Source organism: Ciconia boyciana, chromosome 1 (assembly GCF_034638445.1).
Source record: "Ciconia boyciana chromosome 1, ASM3463844v1, whole genome shotgun sequence".
NCBI lineage: Eukaryota > Metazoa > Chordata > Aves > Ciconiiformes > Ciconiidae > Ciconia > Ciconia boyciana.
Genome location: NC_132934.1, coordinates 185,803,630 through 185,830,188, shown reverse-complemented (window position 1 = coordinate 185,830,188; position 26,559 = coordinate 185,803,630). Strand labels below are relative to the sequence as shown.

General features: G+C 37.5%; 1 protein-coding gene across 4 annotated transcripts in view; it reads right to left on the bottom strand.

The window, feature by feature from the left end:
• Nucleotides 1-5,988: 5,988 nt before the first annotated feature.
• Nucleotides 5,989-26,559, bottom strand: part of NAA16 (N-alpha-acetyltransferase 16, NatA auxiliary subunit) — a 79,149-nt gene continuing 58,578 nt past the window's right edge. For 2 of the 4 annotated variants that reach the window (XM_072850126.1, XM_072850127.1), the window contains 11 exons: nucleotides 19,767-19,839; nucleotides 19,359-19,528; nucleotides 18,860-19,012; nucleotides 16,151-16,279; nucleotides 15,360-15,573; nucleotides 13,077-13,270; nucleotides 12,280-12,388; nucleotides 11,675-11,773; nucleotides 10,943-11,086; nucleotides 8,114-8,211; nucleotides 5,989-7,840 (listed from right to left, as the gene is read on the bottom strand). In XM_072850126.1, the coding sequence (XP_072706227.1) occupies nucleotides 7,640-7,840; nucleotides 8,114-8,211; nucleotides 10,943-11,086; nucleotides 11,675-11,773; nucleotides 12,280-12,388; nucleotides 13,077-13,270; nucleotides 15,360-15,573; nucleotides 16,151-16,279; nucleotides 18,860-19,012; nucleotides 19,359-19,528; nucleotides 19,767-19,839 (1,584 nt within the window). In that variant the 3' untranslated portion in view covers nucleotides 5,989-7,639. Of the gene's footprint in view, nucleotides 7,841-8,113; nucleotides 8,212-10,942; nucleotides 11,087-11,674; nucleotides 11,774-12,279; nucleotides 12,389-13,076; nucleotides 13,271-15,359; nucleotides 15,574-16,150; nucleotides 16,280-18,859; nucleotides 19,013-19,358; nucleotides 19,529-19,766; nucleotides 19,840-26,559 lie in introns of those variants that run through there. The other 2 variants (XM_072850128.1, XR_012040406.1) reach the window with 2 other exon arrangements.

Sequence of the window (26,559 nt, the reverse complement as noted above, 5' to 3'; positions counted from 1 at the left end):
GTCCTATTCCTCAGGAAGGCCAGGGCTTCTGTCAAGATGGGCAATGCTGATGAGAGGTTGTCCAACAGTAAACAGCCATACACCACGGCAACTTTCTTTTGATCAGTTATTTGTTGCTGCCATTTTGCCAGTGCCCACTTCTGCTCCTCAGAGATGGCCAGTATAGCGAGATTGTCCATGAAACATGTTAAGAACCACCATGCACAGCCATAGCCAGGGCTCTTGTTTGAGAAAATCCAGGAGGAGCATGGTTTCTGCCAGGAAAACATACTACTTATGTTTGGAGGTGAGGGAGATGAATTTGTACCTTCCATGAATGGAAGGCCATGAACGAAATATTCATAGCCTGATTCAACTATGTGTAGGCTGCTCCTCAAATATTTGATTAAACATCGCTGTCTTTTCACTGTCTATCTACATATAATTGGAAGATAACCAACCTACATTTGCTGGGTTAGGTTCCTGCTAAACTGTTGATTTGAATCTATTCACAGAAGTGAACAGCAAGTGCCAGAGCCTGAAGCAGGGATAGAGGCTGGAGGCGAAGTACAGTGGAGAAAAGACAAAGTTTTTAGCAATTGTCAGGTAGGCTCAAGAAATCCCGTGGATCTACATCTTTTAGCACAACGTGTTACAGTCTAGGTGGCACATCACAAGAAAAAAGGGTATCAGCCTTGCAAATCTCAGTATTGCAATAACTATTTTTAGATGTTTGGCATCCTGAGGTGGCCGTAGCTTTGAATTGGGTATAGGCGTTCCCTGACAGCAGAGTTGTCCAACCTTTAGATTTTTGAAGATTTCCCTGCTTACTAAAAAAGAAAGACTCCAGTGAAGCTGTAGGCTCCCAAAGAGAAGATTTACACCTACTGATGTCACTACAGGCCTGTTTGTTTTTCATTGCCTCCACGTACCGGAGAAGCAGCTTGCGGATGCTTCAGCATTCACAAATCAGGCAGCTGAGTGGCATGGTCCTGAACAGCGGCATAACCCTAGGGTACCTGCGGACATTTCTATACAGGCACATGGGAGGGGGTTACAGGCAAACTGCCTGCGGTCCGAGCTGGTTCACGTCTGGATGCTCTGCAATGCCCGAGCTAACCACCAGTACATGCCCTCACCATCTGGATTAGCACTCTAACCCCTGAGCGAATGAATCATGGTCTGTCCTACAGATCTCAAAGTAATACATTTATCTATAGCAAACCTAACTACTTCAGTCCATTGGTTTGGATTTCCCTAGGAAGACATTTAGACCTGCAGGGAATGTTATTAATATAAATAAAAGTTCCTTCAACTTCAGGTACTCTCTGAGCTTCCAATATCATCAAGTGCCTAGCTTAGCTAAAACTTGATTAAACATCTCCAGTGACAGTTAACAGACTCCTTTGGTGCGCGACACCTTTTGTGGATCCCTGGATATCTTTTGCACCACTATTTGCAAAGCCAGGCCTCAAGCAAGTAGAGTTTGCTTATGTTTATAGATAGGTTTTATGACAGTTTATTACTTGTGGTATAAACCCTTGTCTTGAACTAGGACTGCTCTGTGCTAGGCACTCTACAGGGGGAACAGGAAAACAGCTCGTGCTCTGGTCCTCGCTTCCTGATTTGCTTGAAGTTTGACCATTTATCATATGAACTCAGTCCTGGAAATACCATGTATTTCCTTCTCCCACCTTACTGCATACCTAAAATACCTCTAGGAACCTCTCAAAACCCGAACCTCCTCTTAAGTGGTAACAGCATGTTCTCAAATACTTTGTCTAGACTTGAAATATGTTGAAGCAGTAAAGTCTGAGTGGTGAACAGACAGCGTATTTAGTCCATGATAAATTAACTGGAGTGAAGGCTAATCTTCAAGACCAATACATTCTGCCTCAGCCTACAGGCAGTAGAGGACTACAGCTTCTCTTCAGAAGCCTGAGGAGAGTAAGGCAGGAACTGAGTTGACTGACGCTTTCTACATGTGGCACGGGATCTCCTGAAAGGTGCTTCTGACCATCTGTGGGCTCAGATATCCTCTCCCCGTGTCTCTGTTCTCAGCTGGTATGAAATAAGGCCAAGCAACTACGCTCTCAACTTCAGATCCCCAAATCAATGCCTACGGAGAGCCAGGTTATACGAGTCTAATCCAGCTCTTTAAGCACACACAAAACACTGACAACCTCTCTCCACTGCCTGAAAGAAAACCGAAGATAGGCGTTTTCCTAGGCTCTTACTACAACACCAGAAAACACCTGAAAATAAACAAAAACTGCAGCCTTTCGTTGCCAAGAAAATATTCTGGATGCAAGGCTTCCCTCTAGTGGAAAATCCATGAAGTGACCACTTCTCATTAACACCTGCAGTTTCAGACATGAAAAAACAAATGCCAAAAGTACATACAATGATGCTGCTGAAACAGTAAGCGGCAAGTGCATTCACATATGAAAACATCATTATGTTTGAATCTTTTGCGTCACACTTAAAGCTTGACCTCTTCCTAGCTGAGGGATTCATTATTTGGGAAGTCTAGGGATGCTAGAGCAGAACAGATGTGAGAAACTGCCCCTTCCACCATAATTGCTAATTCTGGACTAAACTTTTGGTATCTACACGAGTATCAGGTATGGGATTTTCCGTTAGGGCCTGGGCTTTTGGAACCGGCTTATTCCCTATGATGAAGTAGTCTGTCAGCCTTGGGTATGCCTCTCTGCCTGCCCGCTTGTGGGAGCGAGAGAAGAAAAGAGGGAGTACTCATGCGAGACGGCAGTAGTACTGCAGGACCCTACGCGAGACTGGATGCTTCGTCAGTGAGTTCTTGTGACACTCACGTTGTTAACACAATTATTTGGTCTGTGCAGGGGTAAGCAATAGGATTTATTAAAAAAACCCAATAAAACAGCTCAAAACAAAAGGTTTTCAAAGATCCACAGGAAAAGACAGGTAAGTAAATTTTTACTATAATTTACAGCAATCAAAATTAATGCATCCACAGTTTCACATCCAGAATACCTAAGGCATTTTGAAGATTTTGCCAAGATTGGTAATGAGCAAATTAAGCCTAACCTATATATACACACAACATAGCAGAACTCTTAATGTAATCATATAGGTGCTATATGAGCACATAGCTGCAGAACATCTGTTCAGGCAGCAAACGCACCTAACCCAAGTTCAAGTCAGAATTGTGCCCATGCCGCTCTGTTGTGGACATAGCGAAGTTAAGTTATATACTTAAGGAGCACTGCTGCTACTACTGTCTTTTTCAGCTCCTCCTAAAACTGTTTCACAGGCCTTGAGGAAGGACACAGCCCCAGCTGCAGCAGATGCGGGCTGAGATGCCCAGCCATACAGGGAGCTTCCTGACGCTAAAAGAGGTGCGGCATTTTTGGCTCCCAGCTATCAGCATGGATAAGTCATAAGCAATGAAGGCTCCATGGTTCAATCTGCTGGCAGTGAAGCCCAAGAGGCACATATGCTACCCAGTGACACACTCATATTGCAATTGAAGAGGAGCTGGCCTGTCTCAGATCGCTCCTTCTCCTGCTGCTTCCCCTGCACCAGTTCTGGTAATCGTCTGATGAATTTTCATTAACCACCAGGAATCAAATCAGTCAAAAATAAAGTGAAACATTTCTGTCAGTTCAGCAAGCTGAATTAGCTCCTCACTAAACAATGCCCCGAACTATCTAATACTGCCAGGCATGTCGAGATAAGCAAGATCCCGCATTCTGCAGGCAGCCTTTTGCTAGACTGTTGCTGTATTTGCCTGTTATCCTTCTGCCTGGACAGCAAATCCCATCTTAAGGTAGCTGCAGGTTGTTAGGGCCCACATCACAACAAAGATTAAACAAAGGTTGTGAGAATGCATTGCAAGGTTGTGAAGCATTTGAATATGGTATTGATAAAAACAACTGATTAAAAAAGTGTAGTGATATATTGATTAAAAAATGTTTCTTGTTAATCTATTAAATCTGGCATATATAGATATGTTAACCTGCCAGATGAAAACAGTATGATTTCCTTGATTAGTCAAAGGCTTCTTTCCTTTTGTTAAAAAACCCAGGGTAAAAATACTCAAGCACATTACAAGACCTGGAATTTGTTTTGGTCTTTCGCAATTCTTCCAGACTTTTCAGGTTTGAAGCAGGAATCAGTTTTCCAGACTTAGCTATAGGTCCAGTTGTAGATGATCAGGGCTTCACTCCCTGTCTACACAAGTGACTTTTCAGAACCACTGCTACAGTCAAACAAAGCTTCACCAGTCCTTACCACAGACTGTCTCCAATTGAAATATGCTATATATTAATAGCTTCACTGACACAAGTCTGCTTGTGAAGCATCTTAAAGCAACTTACTTAGTGCCTGATGAAATTGCTGCCTTGCTCTTTATGCATTAATTGAGGCCAGGCCAGAGTTACAGAAGAAAGGAGATGTGTAGCAGAAGTAGGTCACTCCTTCCACCTCCCTGTGGGTCAATGGAATAGATGGTGCTGAGGACAGGGAATACCCTAGTCTCAGCCATTGTGTGTTCTCTCGGCTAACCTCACTTGGGAGAAAATAGCCAGTCTCGGAATTGAGACATGAAAAGATCAGGTATAGGGTGTGACTGTGCTGGGGCAAAGGAGATCTGAGGGTCTTCAACTTTAGAGTCACCCCCACAAGCTAACTCAGTTGGGATTGTCCACAAATTATTGATGCAGCCAAGCAGTTATTTTGATGCCAGTGGACTGGTAAGAAAAGAGAAGCTGCCTTCTGGGATGTCACATTTGCTAGAGGAGGAAAGAAGTTTAGGGATGGGAGAGTGGAACAAGAATTACTATAACTGACTGTCAAAGTGGATTAAATTATTTTTGAGATGGCAAATCACGTCAAATCACACAGAGGAAAAAAGGTAAGAAAGTGATGAAGAAAACAAGAATGAAAAAGAATGAAAGAAAGAGTAGAGCTAGGCCAGCTGATACATTTTCAAGTTTAAACACTGCAATGTGAAACACTGATTCTATGACATGTAAACACTGTTAGCATTTTTATATTATAGCACATTTCCTCTGGGATGACTTAACAGGCCTGTTAAGTTTGATGCCTTTTCTAATTCAAGTTACTGAAAAGACACCAAATCTTTTCAGAACAGTTTAAAGAAAAATACCTTTCCTTGACATCTGTTCTTCTCCATTATTATTGTCATCCTTTCCATACTACCCTACTTGCTCTTTGCAGTGGTCTACAGGATTGCCAAGCATCTACTATCCCAAGCAGTTCACATCTGCGATGACAGCCCTGAAGAAAACTCAGCAGCTTATGCCTCCATCAGTTCTAAGAGAAAACAAACCACACACTGGGTGACAGAAGACTCGGTTCTTGTATTTTCAGAATTCTCAAAGGAGATCCGACAATTCTTAGTCTAGAAATCAAAACTATTCATCTACTTTCTCAAGGAATAAACTGCTGAAGAGATACCCCAGGTATTTTTGCTCAAGGCTGATTTAAAGTGTCAAGCTAAACAGATACCAGAGGACTGGATTGGCAGTCTTATCTATAGTCCCACAGCCTTCTTTTGAAGGCCTGAATCAAATCTCTAGCAATGTAAGCATCATGACTATAAAAGACAGAAGACCACCGTACCACTTCAAGTCTTTGCCTTATGCAGGCTGACAAAATGCTCCTAGGGTACTGCTGAGCCAAAACAATCCCAATTACGGACAACTACCTCTCCCTGCTGGAGACATCTTTGAGCAAGTTGTTCCACAGCAAACGGCACATGGTAGCACATAAGACAAAAACATCATGCCATATTTCTCAGGTTAGTATGTTACTATACATAGAGAGATACATGTCTCAATGTGCTAAATAGTGGGTTTTTTTTTCTTAACTACTCAGAGTTCACATTAAACCAGTCAATGTTGTGACAGAATGGAAAAAACCTAATGAAGGTGATCAGCTGAAGTTTGATGTCCATAAATACGCAAAAATTCCAAACCAAAGGCAAGTGTGTACAAAATAATTTATTACAGCATAACATATGTTGGCAATATTTTACAGTGAGTTTTCCATTCAACAATTTTGAATCTAAACAGATGACACGCAAAGGAGAATTTTAATTAGAACAGTTTATTTGTTTTAATAAAATCCCCTCTTCATGAACTTATATTTGCCTTTGAGGGGCTAGTTAACATTACTGAAATTATTTACATTACAGTGAAATAAAAACAAACCAAGATTCAATGATTCCATTACAGTTTCCAGAAAACAGATTTTCTGTACAAGCCACAGTATAGTTATGTTTTGATAGCAGTTCTTATAGAATGTAAAGCTGTCATATGTAGCCGTTTTGTCCAGCAATACTACGCTTTAAATAGGTATATTAGATTCAGACTTCCATTTTGATGGGTTGTATATTTAATAGTTAATGCACCAGAATACAAAGTAAGAAAAAGGTTCATTATGATTTGTAGTCAGCCTCTTTGTGCTCCCTTAACTAGTTTTTAAATGTAGAACGTACTCCTCACATACTATTTGCTTTGCAGCACCTAAAGCAATAGTATTTAGGCATGAGAAGTACTGGAGTATTGGCCATAAGTGGGCAACTAAGACTTTTAATGGAGATAATACAGTAAACTTACCAGTGAATTTTTATGATGTAGAGAAGAACTGTATTCCCCATTACCGTACCTTCTGCATTTGCCCAAAATTGGAGCAGCTTTTTCAACTTAAGTGTCAATAGGTGAACAGATGGGGAGAAACCAGAAGGAAGAGGAGGAAGGGGAAGATGGAACAAAGGACAAACAACAGTATCAAATTCATTATGTTTTCACCGGGAATTGCTTCAGGATACTCAAACTTAAAAATGTTAAACTGCCCATAAACTTAAGGAAACAATAGCTATGGAACACAAGGTAGATAGAATAGTTTTCAAAAAGCCTTAGGTTTTTGTTTTTGTTTTTGTTTTTTTTGTTTGTTTGTTTGTTTTTGTTTTGTGTTTTTTTTTTTTTTCTTTTCACAAACCTCATCTTCATATCCATCAACACTGGTTCCATATAAGACACACACCTGAAAAAAACATGCAACCCCCCAACGCTTTCATTGTCACTGTGCCTCAAAAGAAACCAAACTGACCAAAGATAAAAATAAAATTAAAAAAAAAAAAAAAGCCCCAAAACAACAAAACAAAAAAACCCCAAACCCAGAAAAAAAACCTAAAGTACAGTAAAAGACAAAGAGGGCAATTCAAGCAGCACTTCAGTCTTAGTCTGCTAAAAATGCTCAAATGATAATTTATTAACAAGATATGATCACATTTATCCATATATGTAACGACACTTATGTGAAAGCAGTCTTTAACATCCATATTTTTTGTGAGGGAGGGCTGATGGATTATTAAAAGACTTAAAACTGTACAAGTATAAACATGAAAAATGCTGATTAAGGATAATGTTTACATAAATATTGGCAGTTTTTGTTGGGAGAAAAAAATAACTAATAGCATACTCCATTTCATTTAACTATCCAAATATTTTGTTTTATACGTGTTAAAGATATTAAAATACAACCTGGAAAAGTAACCCTGATCTGTATCCAGCCAGCATGTAATGAGAGTCAGAGTTTTGTATACATGTGTGCATGTAGGTATACACACACACACGGACTTGCACACACTAATTCAAATTTCATTAGACAGCAAATCATGGTTAATGGCTGTATGATTCACAGATGCAATGCTGCTATCGTCCTCGTTTGTGGCAGGCATAAAGGCAGACGTAAAAGGAAACAGTTTATGACATGCTGCTTGATATTCTTCACATTGAGTGTGGCAGCTTCCAAAACTGCCATCAAGCAGTGCCTCAAAAACCTTTGTTAATGTCTAAAGAAACAAAAGTAACAGTTAATAAGTGTGATTTACAATTGTTTTATTACTAAAAAGATGTACTGTTAAACAATACTAATCTGAGCAAACACAGGTTCTCTGTTGGTATTCAGATATCTTACAGTTACTTAGGGAAAAAATTTGAAACCTTGTTCTTTCAAATAATATTAATTTATCATGGCATGTGAAGCATGTACATTATCCTGCAGTTAAGTACACATTATTTAAGATCCCACACATTTTTTGGCTTTAAATATTGTTATCTTTTACCTTCACATTTTTGTCTCTCATGTTTGTATCCAATCTAGTAGCAACAGCAATTGCTTTTTCTTGTCTTGATTTGTCCAGGAAATACATCATCTTTGCACCTTATCACAAAAAAGAACACAACATTTAGATAATAGCATTCCTAAATGCAATACTGCATATACAGACAGAGAATCCAAAAGCTTATAAATCAACGTGAATTAGGACTTCTTACAAGTTTTAATAAACCATATTTTCCTCCCTTATAACTTAAAACTAACGAAACTAAAGCTGCTTTGAAAGTTATTAGAAGCATAAGGATTGAGTAACAAAGGAGTTTTGCTTCTGCAAAAGTGAAATGCCTCACTTTACTGAAGACCTGTCAGTCAAGAAATATACATAAAGAGTACACTGATGACTAAGCCCTTCGAATCAGCAGGCTAAATGAAATCCATCTTACAAATGTAGAAGTGAGTAAAAGATTTTCCCAGAGATACTCTGAATTCTTTTGAAAAGTACTGGAGGTAAGTGAACAATACAGTTACTAAACAATTGTGGGACACAGTCCAGAAGAAATTCAGACCAGTATATGGCAGAAAGTAAGGCCAAGCTGGGCTACTAACCTGGAGCTGAGTGAAAGAGCTTAGGTAGAAGGAAAGCGCAAGGCAAGTTTGGTGCGTTGCCTGAACTAGACTACACTGGTGAGAAGTAAGACACAGCATTAATGTAACTATGCAGCTTCTTGGACCACAAGCAATTTATCAAAATTGGTCTGGGCATCTCTGCAAAATACTGTGTTGCTTCTCATATCATAGCTGCCTTAATTTAAAATGTCATCTTAATGAACATGTAGGCATGTCATATACTTTCCTTTTCCCAAATACAAAGTCCAGACACACCTCACTACATAATCTACTACAAAGAACAAAAAGCTTAAGAAATCATTTTACTGAAAAAGTTAAAAATGCACATTGAGTGTATTGTCTCCTCTTGCTCAACTCATTTCTCCAATTATTAAATTTGTTTTCCTAATTAAAGAAAGTTTCCTAGTTCTTACTGCTTTTTGTATCCAGACAGTTTCAGAAAATAAATTGCTAGACTGAATATATTTAGGTTTGAGTCATCATTGTCAAAAAACTTAAACTTAACCTAGTTACATTTGTTTAAAGTCAGGAAGGCTATGGTATGGAAATCAAAGAGGGATTAAAAATTCTGCCTATAATTTTTTTATTAGTCATCATTTTAAGCTAAGAAAACACTCATTTGTACTCTCAGACTTAAGGTTTAGGTCTTTCAGACCTTTACATTTCCAAACTTGAATTAAAGATGACAGTTTAAGAATTTATAAATTGTACAGAAGGTAAGTCAATTGCTTCAAACCTGTTTCAGCATAAATGGAAGACTGACACATAGGTGAAGACCTAAAGTTACCAAGGACATGTCTGTGGTTAGTTCACTCCTGATTTAACTTCAAAATCCTAATCCCACATTTATTCCTACTGCCTGTAAATTGATACACTGTTGGATCACAGTGATCAATGGACCCCAAAGTCCATTGATTGACCCTAAGGAGCTTTTACACATTTAAGCCCCTCACTTCCAGTGAATGTGAATAGACTCACCACCTTCTTCAAAGGGGTCCCTGACATCTCTCTGACATGGGTGCTACCACTGTCAATTATTTCGCTTGAGTTCTTCACAAAGGTACTAAAGACGTAGACAGTGTGAAGCCAAACTCTGAAGTATGACAGTCTTAGCCTATACAATTACTATGACAAAGTGACTGTACTATTTTCCATAATAATGGAGGACCAGAAAGTAGAACCTGGAAAACATCCAGTTAGATGCCCAACAAAGACAAGAGTGGAAGAACACATCTATAAGAAATCAAGAGCAACTGCCTGCTGAGATATCTGTACTTGATTTCCCAAATCTTGAGCCTGCTCACAGGAAAGGGGTGCAAGTATTTCTCAAGATGCTGTCCTGAAACAGGGATCTTCTAACGGCCTCTGTAAGTCTGGGGTAAGGTACCTAACCTTCTTTTAAGAGAGATGAACAATCCTCTGAAGCTAACTTTCTCCAGTGATTCTGGACAGACCCTGGGTAACTTTTACAAACTAGGTGAGATTAGTACTGTTCTAAGTACTTTAAGTGCCTGATAAATCTACACTTATTTTTGCTTCCTAACTGCTGGAGAGGTGTTTTGTTTTCTCCTCTACTAACTTCTCAGGTGACATTAGTTTTTATTCCAAAACTTTCTGTACTCAGTAGACATGACAAATTTCAATTCCAACTTCTTTTGACAACTCTAGCAGCTACTTGTAGCTCTTCTACACAAATAGTGTAGGAGTGTCATATTTCAACATTTTCATTGTTGACCATGAAGCAGAAAAGCAAAAGTAGCATAACAAGTTTGTCATGGTATTTTTATTGATGCTGTTGCTACATGACAAAGCTATGAGTAGGAACAGAGACATTCCAGCTGATAAGAAAATGGAAAAGCACTGCTTCTAACATATAGGATTTTTTTGTTTTATATTTTCTAATAATTTCAAAACTAGAAACTGCAACAGGAGGGATGACAGTGCTTCCATATTTGAATATCTGTGGTGGTTTGATCACACTTTTTGGAGGTAAGAAGCATGTTCCTTCTAATAAAAAAAGCAGCATCTAATAAAAAAGTGAATGAGGTTTTTTTTAAACATGGTAAAAGCAGACAGAAAAAAACAATGTAAACATATGAATTTCTGGCTCATTGAAATTTATGTATGAATTATAGACTGCAGATAAAGATTCTGGATTTAAATCACTGAAATTATCTCCTTTTCTAGAGCATTAAGAAGTTTAACAAACCTGACAGTTGGTGCTGAATGGAGGTAGCATTGTGTTTGAGAAATTCTTCATTAAAACTTTCCAAGTTTTTATTAACAAAGATTTTCTGCATTTCTTGAGTTAGGACCTTGCTCACAATTTCTGGGAGGTTACTGTGGTCAGATACTAGAAGGGGGAAGGTAAGAGGAAGAGAAGCAAAAAAAGCCATTTAAACAACTGTAGAAAACAGTGTGAAACCATAAACATCACTGCTAAAATTCCCATTTTTTAAATTTGGGCACAAACACAAATTTCAGTTCAAAACAGGTCAACACAAGCATTACCGATGCATTTATAGATGAAACATTCATAAAGGGTGCTCTGTCATGTAAACTTTCTGCTGCAAGTTCACAACACATACTTGGCTTCCATCAGAATCTCTCCCACATCTGCCACTTATTTTCTTAAAACTTAAGAATTTCAAGGATCTTTGGAACACCTCCTCCTCTGTGAAATCTAGCCAAAATGAGTTATTGGGTCCACCTGGTGGATTAATGGAGGAAGGAATACAATATAATACATACACAGTACCCTGCATAGCACAACCTGTGTTTTCTTGGGTATTACCATGGAAAACAAACTATCTTTTTATTTTTCTTCATATCAGTTTGTGTTTCAAGAGTATTTATACATTACAAAAATATATACTTATGTCCTTGTACAATATAACTTCCTGTATCTTTATACATACATACGTACTTCCTACACACATACCAGCTTTAGAGAATTTAATCAAGCACTCATGTAGCCATGGGTTATTACTGTTGATAGCAAAAGCTCTTTTGACAGACTGTAACATTAACAGAAACTTTCCTGTGGGAAGGAGAACAAACAAAAACATACAAAGATTAAGAATACAGAACTTTTTCTCTTTATATCAACTACTGTTTTCTTTAGTAAATCTACTACAAACACTAGAAACATCAATGCCTACACAATTAGAAAGGAGATTTATTTTTCCCCATCCAAATTGCTAATAAAATAGCTATTCTGCTGCTCAAATTCTGGCAACACTGCACAGATGAAGTTACTATCTGTTTTGCTTTTTCCCCTACATAACTGAAGATCACACTGCAAACATCCTTCTACAGCATTTATTAGTATATAATACAACTTACTTAGCTCTTAGTTTTTTTTTATTTTTAAGGGTGGCTAAACAAAAATGCTATTTCCTCTGTTATTACTGGCTATGATGCAAACCCCAGCTTCAGTCAACTAAGTATCTATTCCAGACCATTTTAGGCTACACTCAGATAACATAGGCTGCAGTGAAGGGTTAAAATTTTGTAGAGCAAAAATAAAATTATGCAGTACTTTACCTTTTCTAAAGTATATCTCAAATGCTAATAAATGTGTTTCTATGTCATCTCCAATAAGATTCTTAAGTGGTATAAGGAACTTAATGGCTTCTTCTAATGGATTTTCTACCTGTTTTAATAAAAACACAGTGAAATTTAAAGCTTAAAATAAATGTCAAATAAAAACCACCAAGGATAGTTTCTGTTATCCAGAGCATTTAAATAATCAGAGGCCAAAGGTGAACTATAGATAGCTTTCTGAATTAAACTGAACCATAACTTTTTTATTTGAACAGCAAGATTTAAAAGTAGTTACTCAAGATTTCTTGCTGATGAAGACAACATCATTGCTAACTCTGGCACTGCTTATTGTAACATATTCAGTGTTGTAATTTAGCATTTAGGAAACAATTAAGTACGACCACCTTAGACAACAAGCTTAAACTTCTGAAGTTACTGTGATAAAGGAGATAGTTTTTCTTTCAGTTCTTCTCTAGTCACTATATGAAAACCAGAGTTCTTCAGGCAAGAACCATCTTTTTGTTCAGTATCTATTTTAATGAAGGATGGTCTACTGCTCGAAAAAAAAAAGAATTTAAAGAAAGTAACAATATTATTAATTTAGAACTTTGATTTATTAGAGGAAAAAATATTACTTTTCTTTAGTGTAAATAGAGATAAACTACAAAAAGGTTTCTTTGCATGCAAAAATGATTTTACAAAACCTCCTCAATTCTTTTAGGAGAACCTGATAGTAACCTCATATTATAGGCCTTTTATGATTATCACATGAAATTAACATGAAAGACCATGCTAACCCTTTCCAGTTTTTCAGGAACTAGCTCTTCCCTGGGTCCACTAGTTTCCTCCTCCTCTTCATCTCGCTTTTTCTTTTGATTCTTTTGCTGTCGCTCTCTTTCTGCATGTTTTCTTTCCTCTTCAAGTTTTGCTTTCTTCTGTGCTCTTCTTTGCTTGCTAAGCATTTTCTTTAATTCTTTGGCTGAGAGATTTTCTACAGATTAAGGTAACAAACAGATAACTTATATTAACAGAATATTTAATTAAAAATCTTGTTTCTCTCAAACAACACTCAGACATGCCACTACGCTCCTCCCCCATACCAAAATGGCATACTTTTACAGTGAGTTCCACTTGCCAGACTATCATCACTATACAGTCCAACATTACTACTGGATTACTATTTACAGCGTAACACAAGACCTGATCTTGCATATTGTCTCTTACATAGTTGTTATAGAAACCTCAATTATTTGAAAGGTTAACTACATAAAGTTGTTGCATCTATGACAGGTTTTACCTTAGAAAACAGAACAGTTTTCAAGGGTAAGCTTACTAAGCTCCCATATTGACTGTAGCTCACCTTCCTTCTAATGCTAACTAGAAACATCCAGACAGATTTACATTCTATCTTAAAACAAGCTTATTATCTTTCATTAAAAGTTTCTGAACAATATACAGACATGATAATTGCATTGATTTTCTGCAAATGCCATGGGATAGCTAAAAGGATGCAAGCGAAAACTGATAATGTTTGGGATTAGGAGAGGTAAAATATTCTGGTATGTATTAGCAGGACCATTATATGACTCTTCAGGCTGCTTGCATGTTCAGCTATTTAGACTGGACTAGCATTTTTAGATAAACCAAGAAGGTTTAACAGTTGCATGAAAAGCAGAACACACAAAATATGGTTTCCTACAGGTTCCCATAGAAGTGAGGAGCCTTCATTCTTTCCATTCACCCCTCTTTTTCCTTCCCAGCTGTCCCACTGACCTGACGAGTTTAACCAGAATAATACTGTAGTTTCCACTCTGTTTACTGTGGTGTTTCACTGAGAACAAGATTTGTGCTAATGATGTGGCAAGGAACAGAAGAATGGGCTACTGAGGAGCTAACACATCTTTTTTGTGGCTATGGCACCATAAACTCTCTGCTGGAGCCAGCTACCATTCTGAGACAGGGAAGCAAGGAGAAGCAAGTGTTCTTTTTACTTCGTTCATACAGTGCTGTCTTCCCCTGTGAATGAGCCTACTAAATCCCAATGCACAGCAGGCAAATGAAATAACATGACTTCTTAGACTCTTCCCCACCTTAGTTTCTATGACATATTGCTATCAAGATCCTCTGTCACACAGTGATCTTACATTATATACAGAAACAAATTAATACTGGAGAGAAAAAAGATGCAAGTTGAACTGTGCTGTGAAATGTGCCTCTTTTTATATGTACTTCATTATACATAGGCAGATATGGAAAAACTTATTCACCTCTAAATGGAAGGTAAGATTGTATTGGCAATATTAAGTGGCATTTTTGGTTTAGTTTAACTTTTTCCCATGTCAAATATTCTTCCCTTTGCAAAGAGCTAGACATTAACTTCACTCCTTTAGTCAACAGCCACTGCGGTGCTGACAGTAGCTGCAATTCCACAAAAGGAGAAGCAACTATTTATCTTAAAGAAAAAACCAACTCATAACTCATTTGTCATTGAGTCCTCAGATTTCCAAACCACACCCCACTGGTTTCCGAAGAAAGCCTGCTTTCCATTTAACACTAGTTTTAAATTGTTTCCTAAATGTATTAATTTTGTTAATACACACTTATCCATGTATTCTTTGGTCCTGAAGTTATGTGAAAAATTATAAAATGTAATGCAGTGTTAACTAGTATTACTATGTAATAAATTAAATACACTACATCAAAATTAAATTCTTACAATTCAGACTGCCTTCCCACAAAATCTATCCATTGTTTCGTAATTCATCTGTTAATGACATTTATCTTTTGTTTAAATGGATAAATGGCTGAACTGAATTTGATTTTTCCTCTTAATGTTCTGAAATGCCACTCCTCCCCACATACTTCAACTATAGCTAGGTTCATTCATGTTCTAGTTTTACAATACAATGACAGGAGAACAGAGAGGAAGAAAGCTGTAGCATGTTATATATGGTATCTTTTCAGAAAAGAGGAAAAACTTGCGTATGTTACAACTCACATTTATTCTATAGCACATAACTTAGCTTAATAAGCTTTTACATGTGTCATACATATATGAGCCTCCATTATGGTCTAGGTACCTGAATTCACTTCCTGTTCTTTGCTTTCATTGGTAAGAGGATTATCATGGAGCTTCAAGTAGATTTCAATTGCTGATCGAGCAGCCTTGAAGTAAAAGGCATGTTTCCTGAGCACATCTTCTAATCTCAAGAGGTCTACATAGGCACGAAGAGTCATCTTTCTCATGCAGTATGTGTGGAAGTCAAACTGATCATCTGTTATCTCAAAAAAATGCTTCAAGAAAAACAGAAAAACCACACAAGTCTTATGCACTTCCCTTGCTTAGTCTATTTTTTTTTATTTAGATAGAGGTGAATAAAGTTACAACTGATATTATTTACAAGCAATATTTAACAGGCATAGAAATATCCTTATAATACTGACTGTCCAAGAGAACCTGTCACTAGGGAAAAAATCCCAATCAGAAAAATCTTGTTTTGTTAACAAAAACTATAATGTAATTATTCAAAGACTTATGCACTCTTTAAAAGCCAACTGAAATGTGATTGTTCTGATTAAAAAAACAATTGGCAAAAGACAGCATAAAGTTAATGTACAAATAGTTGTACAGTTAGGAGATGCGGTATTTTACATTGAATCCTTTTCACTTCAAATAATCATTTTTCGTATAATATCTAGGGATGACATCTTATCTATTACAATAAATCATCAAGTACTAAGCTGTTTTTAAAAGTCATTATACAAAAAAATTTACATGCAAAGAAAATCACGCTGATTACATCAGCATGTATCTTCGTTAGTGTATGAGAAATACTGGGAAAGAAATTGATGGGTGTTTGCACCTACTTACCCTTTCTACTTCGTGACATTTTTTCAAGGCATCACCATACTTCCCTAGCCTCTGATAAGCTGCGGCACATTCAGTCTGGAACCACATACACTGCATCTCGTTCAGGTTTTCCATAGCAGAAGTTCCTTCCTGAAATAAGTGTCATTATTATTTTTTGCTATTATGCTTTACCAGCTGCTTCTTTCAACTACAGCTAGTTTCAGGCCATTAGTAGGTGTGCTGGTTTTGGCTGGGATAGAGTTAATTTTCTTCACAGTAGCTAGTGTGGGGCTGTGTTTGGGATTTGTGCTGAAAACAGTGTTGATAACACAGGGATGTTTCAGTTACTGCTGAACAGTGCTTACACAGAGTCAAGGCCTTTTCTGCTTCTCACCCCACCCCACCAGCGAGGAGGCTGGGGGGGGCACAAGAAGCTGGGAGGGGACACAGCTGGGACAGCTGACCCCAACTGACCAAAGGGATATTCCATACCATATGACATCATGCTCAGCATACAAAGCTGGGGAAGAAGGAAGGCGGGGATGTTCAGAGTGATGGCATTTGTCTTCCCAAGTAACCTTTACACGTGATGGAGCCCTGCTTTCCTGGAGATGGTTGAACACCTGCCTGCCCATGGGAAGGAGTGAATGAATTCCTTGTTTTGCTTTGCTTGTGTGCATGGCTTTTGCTTTCCCTATTAAACTGTCTTTATCTCAATCCACGCGTTTTCTCACTTTTACTCTTCCGATTCTCCCCCCCATCCCACCAGGGGGGAGTGAGCAAGTGGCTGTGTGGTGCTTAGTTGCCGGCTGGGGTTAAACCGCAACAGTAGGAAATAATGAATCCTTCAACTACTTGGAATACAACAGAAAATCGATATAACCACCCAGTGACTGAAAATAATACTTGTGACACCCTATGCTCCCCAAGATAGAAAGGAATAGATTTAAATGATTTAAAAAAAATATTATCTGAACAAGATCAGTGTCTCACCAGATTTTTAAGATTAACTCATGCTTGTATACAGTGTCTTACTTTACTTTTACAATTTGGGGGTGGAAAATAACACTATTTTAAAAAAAAAAATCTTAAAGTTCAGCAAATCATATCCCTCCCCCCCGGTAAGCGGCATCTACTAGTCTAAAAACCCACCAATATATTTACTGCTTTGTCATGTGGTATGAATACATAAAAGTTTCTTGGAACTTGTTAGTCTAAATAAGTGAAGTTAGATTTATACTGCATACTTTCACAAGAAAAAAATCCTAGGATTTATTCTTTATAATTTCAATGCTCTAGATTAAGAATACACTAACTGGAAACATGGTCCACATATCACGAATGCTAGCGGCCAAATTTTTAAAAGTCTTTGTACTAGAAAGAAAACCCAGTTCAACTCACAACATTTAATTATTTACCATCAGATTTATCCTATCTTACCACAGGTATCTATGATAGAGTTCCGTATTTTTCTGTATTGCTCTAACACTTCTGACAAGCATACATGAGCTTTAGTACTCAAATTTTCAATCGTTCCTAGAAATACCTAGAAAGCTTGGATTCACTTTTAAGTGTTTTCACACCTAAAATTAAGAAGAATTAAGGAGCCTAATTCATTTATGTGCTCCAGGAAATCCCACCAAGTAGCTGTCTTCATATTTAGTTACATAAACAATATGGAAATCTGGTCTTTATGAATTCAATTTTGTTCAATGTCAAAAATACAGAATTTAAAGTGCTTACCCTATCTTTTAAGGATAAGATTTGCTTTAACAAAATTTTTGTCTGTAGTACTAGCTTAAAGGAATTAAATGTTCAAGTGCAAATTAATTTATGGTTAAGCTAAATCATAATGAATACAGTGCACATCCCTGCACAGCTAGCTCAAACGGTATTATCGGGAAACAGCAGGTTTTGCAAACAAGGTATCCATCAGATGCATTTCCAGAGAGGTACTTAGAAGTGTGGCAATAAAACAATACTTCTGGACAACTACCTTTGAACAGCCATTTTTTCCAGTATTTACTGGGTCTATACAGCTGGAGTACTGCATCCAGCTTTGGGGCCCCCAGCACAAGAGGGACATGGGCCTGTTAAAGCAGGTCCAGAGGAGGGCCACAAAAAAAATCAGAGGGTTGGAACACCCCTCCTGTGAAGAAAGGCTGAGAGAGTTGGGGTTTTTCATTGGGGTTGTTCAGCCTGGAGAAGAGAAGGCTCCAGGGAGACCTTACTGCAGCCTCTCAATACATAAAGGGGGCTTATAAGAAAGATGGAGAGAGACTTTTCACCAGGGCCTGTAGTGACAGACAAGGCGTAACAGTTTTAAACTGAAAGAGGGTAGGTTTAGACTGGACATAAGGAAGACATTTTTTACGATGAGGGTGGTGAGGCACTGGAACAGGTTGCTGAGAGAAGTTGTGGATGCCCCATCATTGGAAGTGTTCATGGCCAGGCTGGACAGGTCTTTGAGCAACCTGATTTAGTGAAAGATATCCCTTCCCATAGCAGGGGGGTTGGACTAGTTGATCCTTAAAAGGCCCCTTGCAATCCAAACCATTCTGTGATTCTATATAGTTATTTATCACCAAGTGTAAGAGCATTTGTAAGAGCATTATCCTAAAAAGAGACACTAATAAAAGATATTTTTTTATTTTAGTCAAAAGTTACACAAGTGAAAAATAAACTGAGAGAGACAAACAAAACCTTTCTTCATTAAAGCAATATACTTACCCTTGTGAATTTAGAGCACATCTCCTCTGCATCCTTCACCATATTTGCTCGCAGCATGTATTTAGCACATTTAGAATTGATAAATCTGTCCGCAGTATCCAAAGACTGTGCTTCATCCATCCATTTGGCAGCTTCCTTGAGGTTACCTACATGCTATTAGGGAGAAATTAAATAGTTAACTTTCAGTATAAGACCAACTCCTGAAATCTATAGTTACTGGTATTTCTCCCTCAGAAATAACAAAAGGCGGTATTATTGTTTGCTCCCCCCTGCCCCCAGGTTTTTTCAGAATGACAATTTGCTGTAAGTTGTGACTTGCTTTGCAAAACCTAAACAAAAGGGTTTTCATTTTCTTCCTGACAGAACAGTGCCCAAAAAGAAACACACATGAAAACTGATGCTCATTGCTAACTGAAATACTATCCACACATTCACACCAGTTTGATGGGTTGGGTTTTTTATAAACTAGGTACTCTACATGTCCAAATTCACTTTTTACCTTGTAAATTTTTGCTTTTAAATAGAATAGTTCTATTAATGTTGGAGTGCTTGCAATTGCAGCATTAATGTAATCCAAGGCCAAAGAACACTGGCCAAGTTTGTCAAAGTGCTGTGCCAGGAAATACCGAACCCAAAGCAGTGTCGTTGGGGGCTCTTTCTCTCCATTTTCTGCAACAAAATGGAAAAAGTTACAGTAACCAATAAGGTTGAAGACTGCATTTGAAAAACAAACACAAAAAACAAAGCTTGGCAAATTCAGCAAATATTTCCTGTAATGCATTCATTTACTAGAAGGTATTACAACTATTTTCTTGCAAAAAGTATTAGCACTTCAACAGTTCTTGATAACTGCCATAAGCAGTATTAGTAATTCCACTGTAATTAATACAAGACCATAGAAACTTACCACATGTACTGAAAAGGTCACAAGTTTTCAAAGAGGCTTCATAACCAGTAACAAGTTCTTGGATTGTAGAAACCTGCATATAAAAAATATCGACTTGAGTTATGCTTTATTATCATGTTTATATAAATTAACACACTGAAAAAAATCCTTGGGAAAAATTGGAGAAATTATACTAAAATTACTTCTTAATTTGGAAAAAAATTGGATATATTCTCATATAGTTTACTTTGCCTTTCACAAGCTACCTTTGATCACCCATGTTAACTGGCAGCAGGGAAACAGGTGTAATCTTTGACACCTTATGGCAGAAAGTAATCAAGTACACTTGATTACTATCCTTTTTAAGTTGTATTTTGGAATTTTGATTTGTTTATGCTATTAGTTTTTAAGTGTCCAAACTGAGCCAATGGAAGAAAGGTGCTTTGGAAAAGACACTGCATGAACTTCCCGTAACAATGAAGATATAGAAGAGGCTTCTGTGGTTTTCTAGCAGGCTGATGTGTACTATTAATGATTTTTTTTGTTGTTGTTAAAAAGGTATTGTTGCCTAGAACATGGGCTGCATCTTTTAACATAAAAATCAATATATAGATCGATTTAAGGCTAATACTTTCTGAAATCAGACCTTGTCAATAATATTGCTGTTCATTCCACGGTTGAAGACTCAAAATTCACCCATAAAGGTTTTGAACTCACACTATATGAGTTTGACATTTACTATACGTTTAAATGTTAGTATCTGTGCATTTCATGACAATGAACTATTCCAATATCAGGTCCATGGCTTACAAGTGCCATGTCGTATTTCTAAGCATTTTATGAAATGTTCAACCTGTTTTGTAGCTACATTCTAAACGTGCCTGCCATATCCAGCAAGTAACCAGCCTCTTAAGGAAACAAGAGCAATATTAAAGAAAGAAATATGATCTATGTGTATATACCCAAAACATAGAGGGGACTTAAAGAATAAGATCTGACTCTAAGCATAGCAGGATAATGGCTGCATTCACCAATTAGGTGAAACCTATAGATGGTAAAAACCTAAAACTTCAATGGTTAAAAGTAAGATGATCCTACATTAAAAAAAAGTTGGTTGCAAGAGTAAAATAAGAAGTATCATGGAAAGACAGCAAAATTTTAAAAAGCAGGATTTGACAAAGCATACATCCACCTCAAGATACACTTTGGGAGAGGAGGGGAAGGGAATAAACCTTGTTCTAAAAGATCAAAGTATACAATTTGAAGGATACTACTTTAATTCAGAACAACAGGCAAGAAGTGTCAAACATTTTGTTTCAAAGAGAGCAGAGAAGGTGACACGCCCAAGTCATATGCAGCCAGTGTAAATGTCTCAGAAGTGTAATAAAACGTATAAACACACACATTCTGGAAAGCTCTGGGCAAATCTCATAAGAAATGGTTTCTGGCAGCAAAATCTCATCAAATATAAAATGTTACTAGACTTCAACTAACTACAAAGTGATAAAGGAATGTAAAGAAGTAAATGCACAAAGGCGAATAAATGCATTAAGTTGTACTCTGGCCTCAGACATTTATTTACTAAAAGAAACCTTCAACAACCTCAGAAAATCTTTGAAGATTCTCTTCTCTAAAATGAGTTTAAATGCACAAGTACACATCTACTTCAGGTAGCAGGCTTGCAGTGTACATGTGCAGAGTAAGTGTTATTACCTTTCTGCTTTTCACTGCAACTTCAAAGTATTTCCAAAGTTATTCTCATCTGGCTGTTAGTAAAATCAAATTCCTTTGAGACCAGCCAGCTTTGCTAGACTGCAAGTGAACTGTGTGTAAAGGGAGAAAGACCCCTTCATTTCTTTAATAAACACACCCCCCCCACCACCAAACTCTACAAATAATTTTTTTCTACAACTGCACACTTGGAATATGGCTTCACAGCTGGACAAAGACCATGCTACCACCAAAAAGAAAGGTGCCACCATCTGAGCCACATGTGCCTGGTCCCTGCTTCAGGTCAGTGCTAGTGGCTGTATCCAGGGTTACAAGCAATTTACTCCCTGCTCCACCTCAGCATACAGATGCCCAATTACTAATTCCATCATCAGGAGGAGCAGTAAAAAAGCCCCTCTTCCTAGCAGGAAGGTCTTAAATCAGCTTACAGCAACAGCAAAATCAAATCCTCTGATCTTGAGGTGATGGAGAATACCAAACTGTACCGTGTTTTAAAAGATGCTAAGTTCTTCCAAATCCAGAACTCTGCAGTGGTTTTGGCTTCTACAGACCAAGAAACTACACTGGAATTGTCATTCTGAAAACTACTTTGAACAATACATTTGGAAACAAGTATTCAGTGAAAGCAACAGCTACAAGAATAATGCAAATCAGGTAGTTAGGTTATTGCAGACATTCTTGATGAAAATGACAGTATCTTTGTTTCTGATGACTACTCAGAATCTTTTTCCTCCCTTTTTATGCTTGTCTCTTGCTAGTAATTTAAGAAAATAATTCCAGGTTCATGTGCTCCTTCAGGGAACAAATTATCTGGAAATATGAACCCTAATTTCTGTGTCAACATATTAACTGCAAATTTAGTAGTAAAATCTGTCTCTTGGATTTACTACCATCTATTATCTGTATTCTAGAGTCACCACTGCCATCTTAAAGCCTATAATATTTTACTATTTCTAAACGCTACACCATTCTTCATAAAGATCATTTTACAATTTCTAAAAATCAAGCTGAGGTATCTGGAAATACCATGACACTGATCATGAGTTAATTTCAAATGGTATTATACTAGGAAAAAAGTTTCAGTTATTCCCTTGCCACGGATCTGAAAAAGCTTGAGGTATTACAAAACCATAACTGAAGTCGTCAGCAAATGTCAGGTTTTGTTATGACAAGAATGGAGCCAATTCCAGAACTGGGGCCACCAGTTTCAGAAGCCTCTCAAATCATCAAAATTCAAACCTCAACCTTTTTCTTCATAGGTCACTACCTACAACTTCATTACAATTTCATTACGAAAGAACAATGAGCTAAGAAGCATGAATCCAAGAAAGGGGAAACGGGCTTTAGCCTTCCCCATTAGCACAGACAAGTGAAGTACTCATCTTCCCTCCTAGACCTTATGTAAAGATTAAAATTGCACGTGCTCACAAACCAGTACAGATTCTTGCCAAGTGTAATAATCTTGCAAGTTAAGAAAGCATCTTCCACACTCTGTACTACTTGAAACAAAGACTCCACAAGAGCCAGAACAGTCTTTTTTCCGTTCCTGTGCAGTTTATTTCCATTGGAAAGGATGGTTTCATAAGTAAACTTTGAGTAAGTGTCTTAAAATGAGTATTTGAGAAATACAAACTGAGACTGGAATTAATACCATACATACACATCTTAACTTCTTTTTAAACTGTAAGCAACAGGAACACAATTAATCTGAACACCAATTATGAATTACTTTTTCCTGTGAGCATTAGTTTTTACTTATCTGATTATACTGAGAAATATTTTGCGTCCTCTTTTGTAAGGGACAGCCTAAGGGAAAGTTATTGTTTTCCTGGTAACCGGCTGCTGGCTACAATTCTTTTATCATCACTTGTAGCTGTTGCAGTGGCACCTATGAGCCTGTCATTCAATGGAAATCTGTGCTGCATGCTATGCCATATTGCCAAGTGACTCCTGCCACAGAAATTTTTCTTTAGACAAAGAGCAAGAGAGGACTATCAAAGATAAGAACAATAACACAGGGATCCAAAATGGGATGTTAGGGCTACAGTAGTCTAAATCCTAGTTTGATTTTTTTTTCCCTGTAATCCATGTAGGAGCTAAGTTGAATGGAATGACAAAAGAATAAAAGTAAAGAGAAAAGCAATACAGAAAGGTCTTTAAGAAACATACGTAACAAAGGTGAGGTGAAATACACAATAGAAGATGAAATCAACAGCCCACTAGCACAAAGCAGGGATGCAAATTTTTCAAATAAGAGGCTCAAACTCTCTGGTTCATTACTATGGAAGTTAAATTACTAAATTGATTGTATATTCCATTATTACAGCAGTTGGGCAAAATATTTTATAATACATCTCTGTTTCAATGACAACCTTCAAAACACTAATACTGTATTTCCTTCTTCAACAAAACAACTACAAGAAAAGGAACTGAATTATCAATACCAATCATATAGAAATATTATAATGTACTATAAAGTGGTCAGACTTAAGCTGTGTCAATAGCCTTTAAGTATTCAGCTTGTTAATTTATCAGTCACAATCACCCCATTTAAGCATTTTTTTCAGTTGCTGCCATTATAAATCAGTAAAAAGTTACCAGTACTTTCAGTGCACAAACAGATTAAAAGCTACTGTAGGCAGTTTCAGAAGCAATCCGTATGTTTAGTATTTGGCACAGTTTTGAATCCTTGCCTTTCAAATTCCTGAGAACATGTTTAGTATTATCTGCACTGTTCTCAAAGGCAAACAACCAAAAGGGAAAGTTTGAATACTGCTACTGAGATATAAAGTTTCAAGGTGCATCTATAAAGCTGCTCAAACAAGAAAATATGCTACTGACCTGTAGATATAGACGCAATGGTCACCTTAAGTTAAGAAAATTTAGTTACGCATTAGTGCAGAAGAATCTCCAGGCAAATCTCAGAAATACTTTAGAAAGATGTGCCCTAGTATGTGCTTTTATAAAAAGATTTAACAGTTACAAAATTCATACCTATTTACACTACTGAGACACAGGCAAGGGGTACATTAGCTTGTCTGAACACCATCAGCAATGAAAACGATACAGAACAGTGGGGAAGAGTAAAAAGACAGCAGACAAGAAGAAAATCACACATTACTCGGCACAAATATGCGCAGAGTGACATTTAAATCACTAAAATGGCCCATCATCATCATGCAAACAGATCACTTCTGGGAATTACCACACAGTAGGAGACTGACGCTTTAGAAAACCACTTTGACTGTTTCCTTATGGAATGCCAAATAATCATACATACCAGAAGCTAAGTATTTGCATGTTAGTTTTGTTTTGTTTGTTTGTTGTTTGGTTACTTTGTTTTGTTTTAAAAGAGAACTTGAACTTTTTAAAGACTAGCTATTCACAGTTCTGGTACTGCATCCAGATTAATTTTAATTATTCAGTTACTTTAATGAGAGTAACTTCTCCTTCAAGCAGCTGCACTGCTTTTACACTGACACTCAGATTTATCAGTGTAAAAAGGAAAAGGTGTAGGGTATTCAAATGACTGAATAGTTCTATTTTTACTCAAGGCAGCTATACACTAACTTACTTGCAACAACTTCTTAGTTGCACTTGAAAAGTTTCTGCTCCACAACTTGTTATATAGCTGATACAGATTTACCCCACCCAATGAGGTATGAACCACAGAACAAGCCCATAGAGACTATTCAAATCCACTGCAACCCATTCCAAAACAGTAACTGGTGTCTTTGAGGATGCTGCTGTCTCAGAAAATAGTCCAATCTCACCTCAGTGTCAAATCTACAACTTCTGAAATTTCAGTGTCTCAAATTGTACCTTGTTCTTCAAACAGAATTCAATTGATGCTACAAGTTTGAGACCACCATGACAGAATTGGAGACTTTTCCATATGGGAACACCCTGACTAATCCCTTTCATAACCTTCCACAAAGGGCTAGAGGAGAAAAATTAGCCAACGGCTCTTCAGCTTCCAGTAGGTGACCCAATGAGGCTTCCCTTAAGAAACTTCCGGGTATTTGCTTCTGAGTAATCACAGCAGATGGGTATTTAAAAAAAAAAAAAAAAGACATTTCACAAGAGTCTCACCTACTCAGATTCATCTGTCTCAGAAAGCTCTCAACTTAAACTGTGACAGAAGGATGACGTAGAAACATCATTCTACATTTAAAAGCCATCTAGTATTGGTACTTAGACTGGAAAAAACAAAGAGCTGAAAGTGTGGGTGCTTCTTATTCCCCATCTGCACAAACACAGGCTCGCACAAACACACACCTCCTTTGAGACACCCAATCCTGAAGCAGTACATAAAACCTTCAGTTGCAGAAAAAAGATTTGTAACATCCAGGAATCAAAACTGCCTTGGTATTATTGAGCAGGTATCTCCCAAATAGTTAGTAGCCTGAGAGTTCAAACACTACCTGTATTTTGGCACAAGTATCAGATGTATCCTATACAGGCATTCCCTGCATTGAGAAGCAATTGTTACATGGAGCATTACCTTTCTGAACTTGAGTTTGCAGACAATTTTAAAGACAACTGTAGTCCTTCCTGAGGAGGGGGATGGGTTGCTCCCAAACTCTTCTCCCTCCTTCAAAATAAGGGAGCAATTTCACAGAAACATCTTCTTTTATATTGATAAAGCATTTTTACTGCTCTAGCAAAAAGATGCCTACTGCAGAAGGGCCAGAAAAAGAGAGGGAGAACAGCAGGTAGAAGGGGATACCCTTCATGAACTTGCTCATCTTCCACAGGATGAAAGTCTTCTGTGCTGGAAATGAAATAGGGTGTTTCCTAACACAGAAGGTCTCAATTCTGGAATCTATTTGGCTCAGATGTCAGACAGCTGCATTTTCTTATGATCCAAAGTGTCAACATGGGTGGTCTTCACCACTGGGAAGCTTGATTTCTCAGCTGGTTCTGAAGATCTGGAGTGGGAGAAGGACTGCAAAAACCAACCTGCAAAGGCAGTATGTCTGCATATTGCATTTTCACTCAGGGTGAAAGGATACATACAGGAAAAAAAAAAGAGCACATGTTCTTGCCCTTCAAAAAAAGGTTATGCTACCTGTCCTTGAAA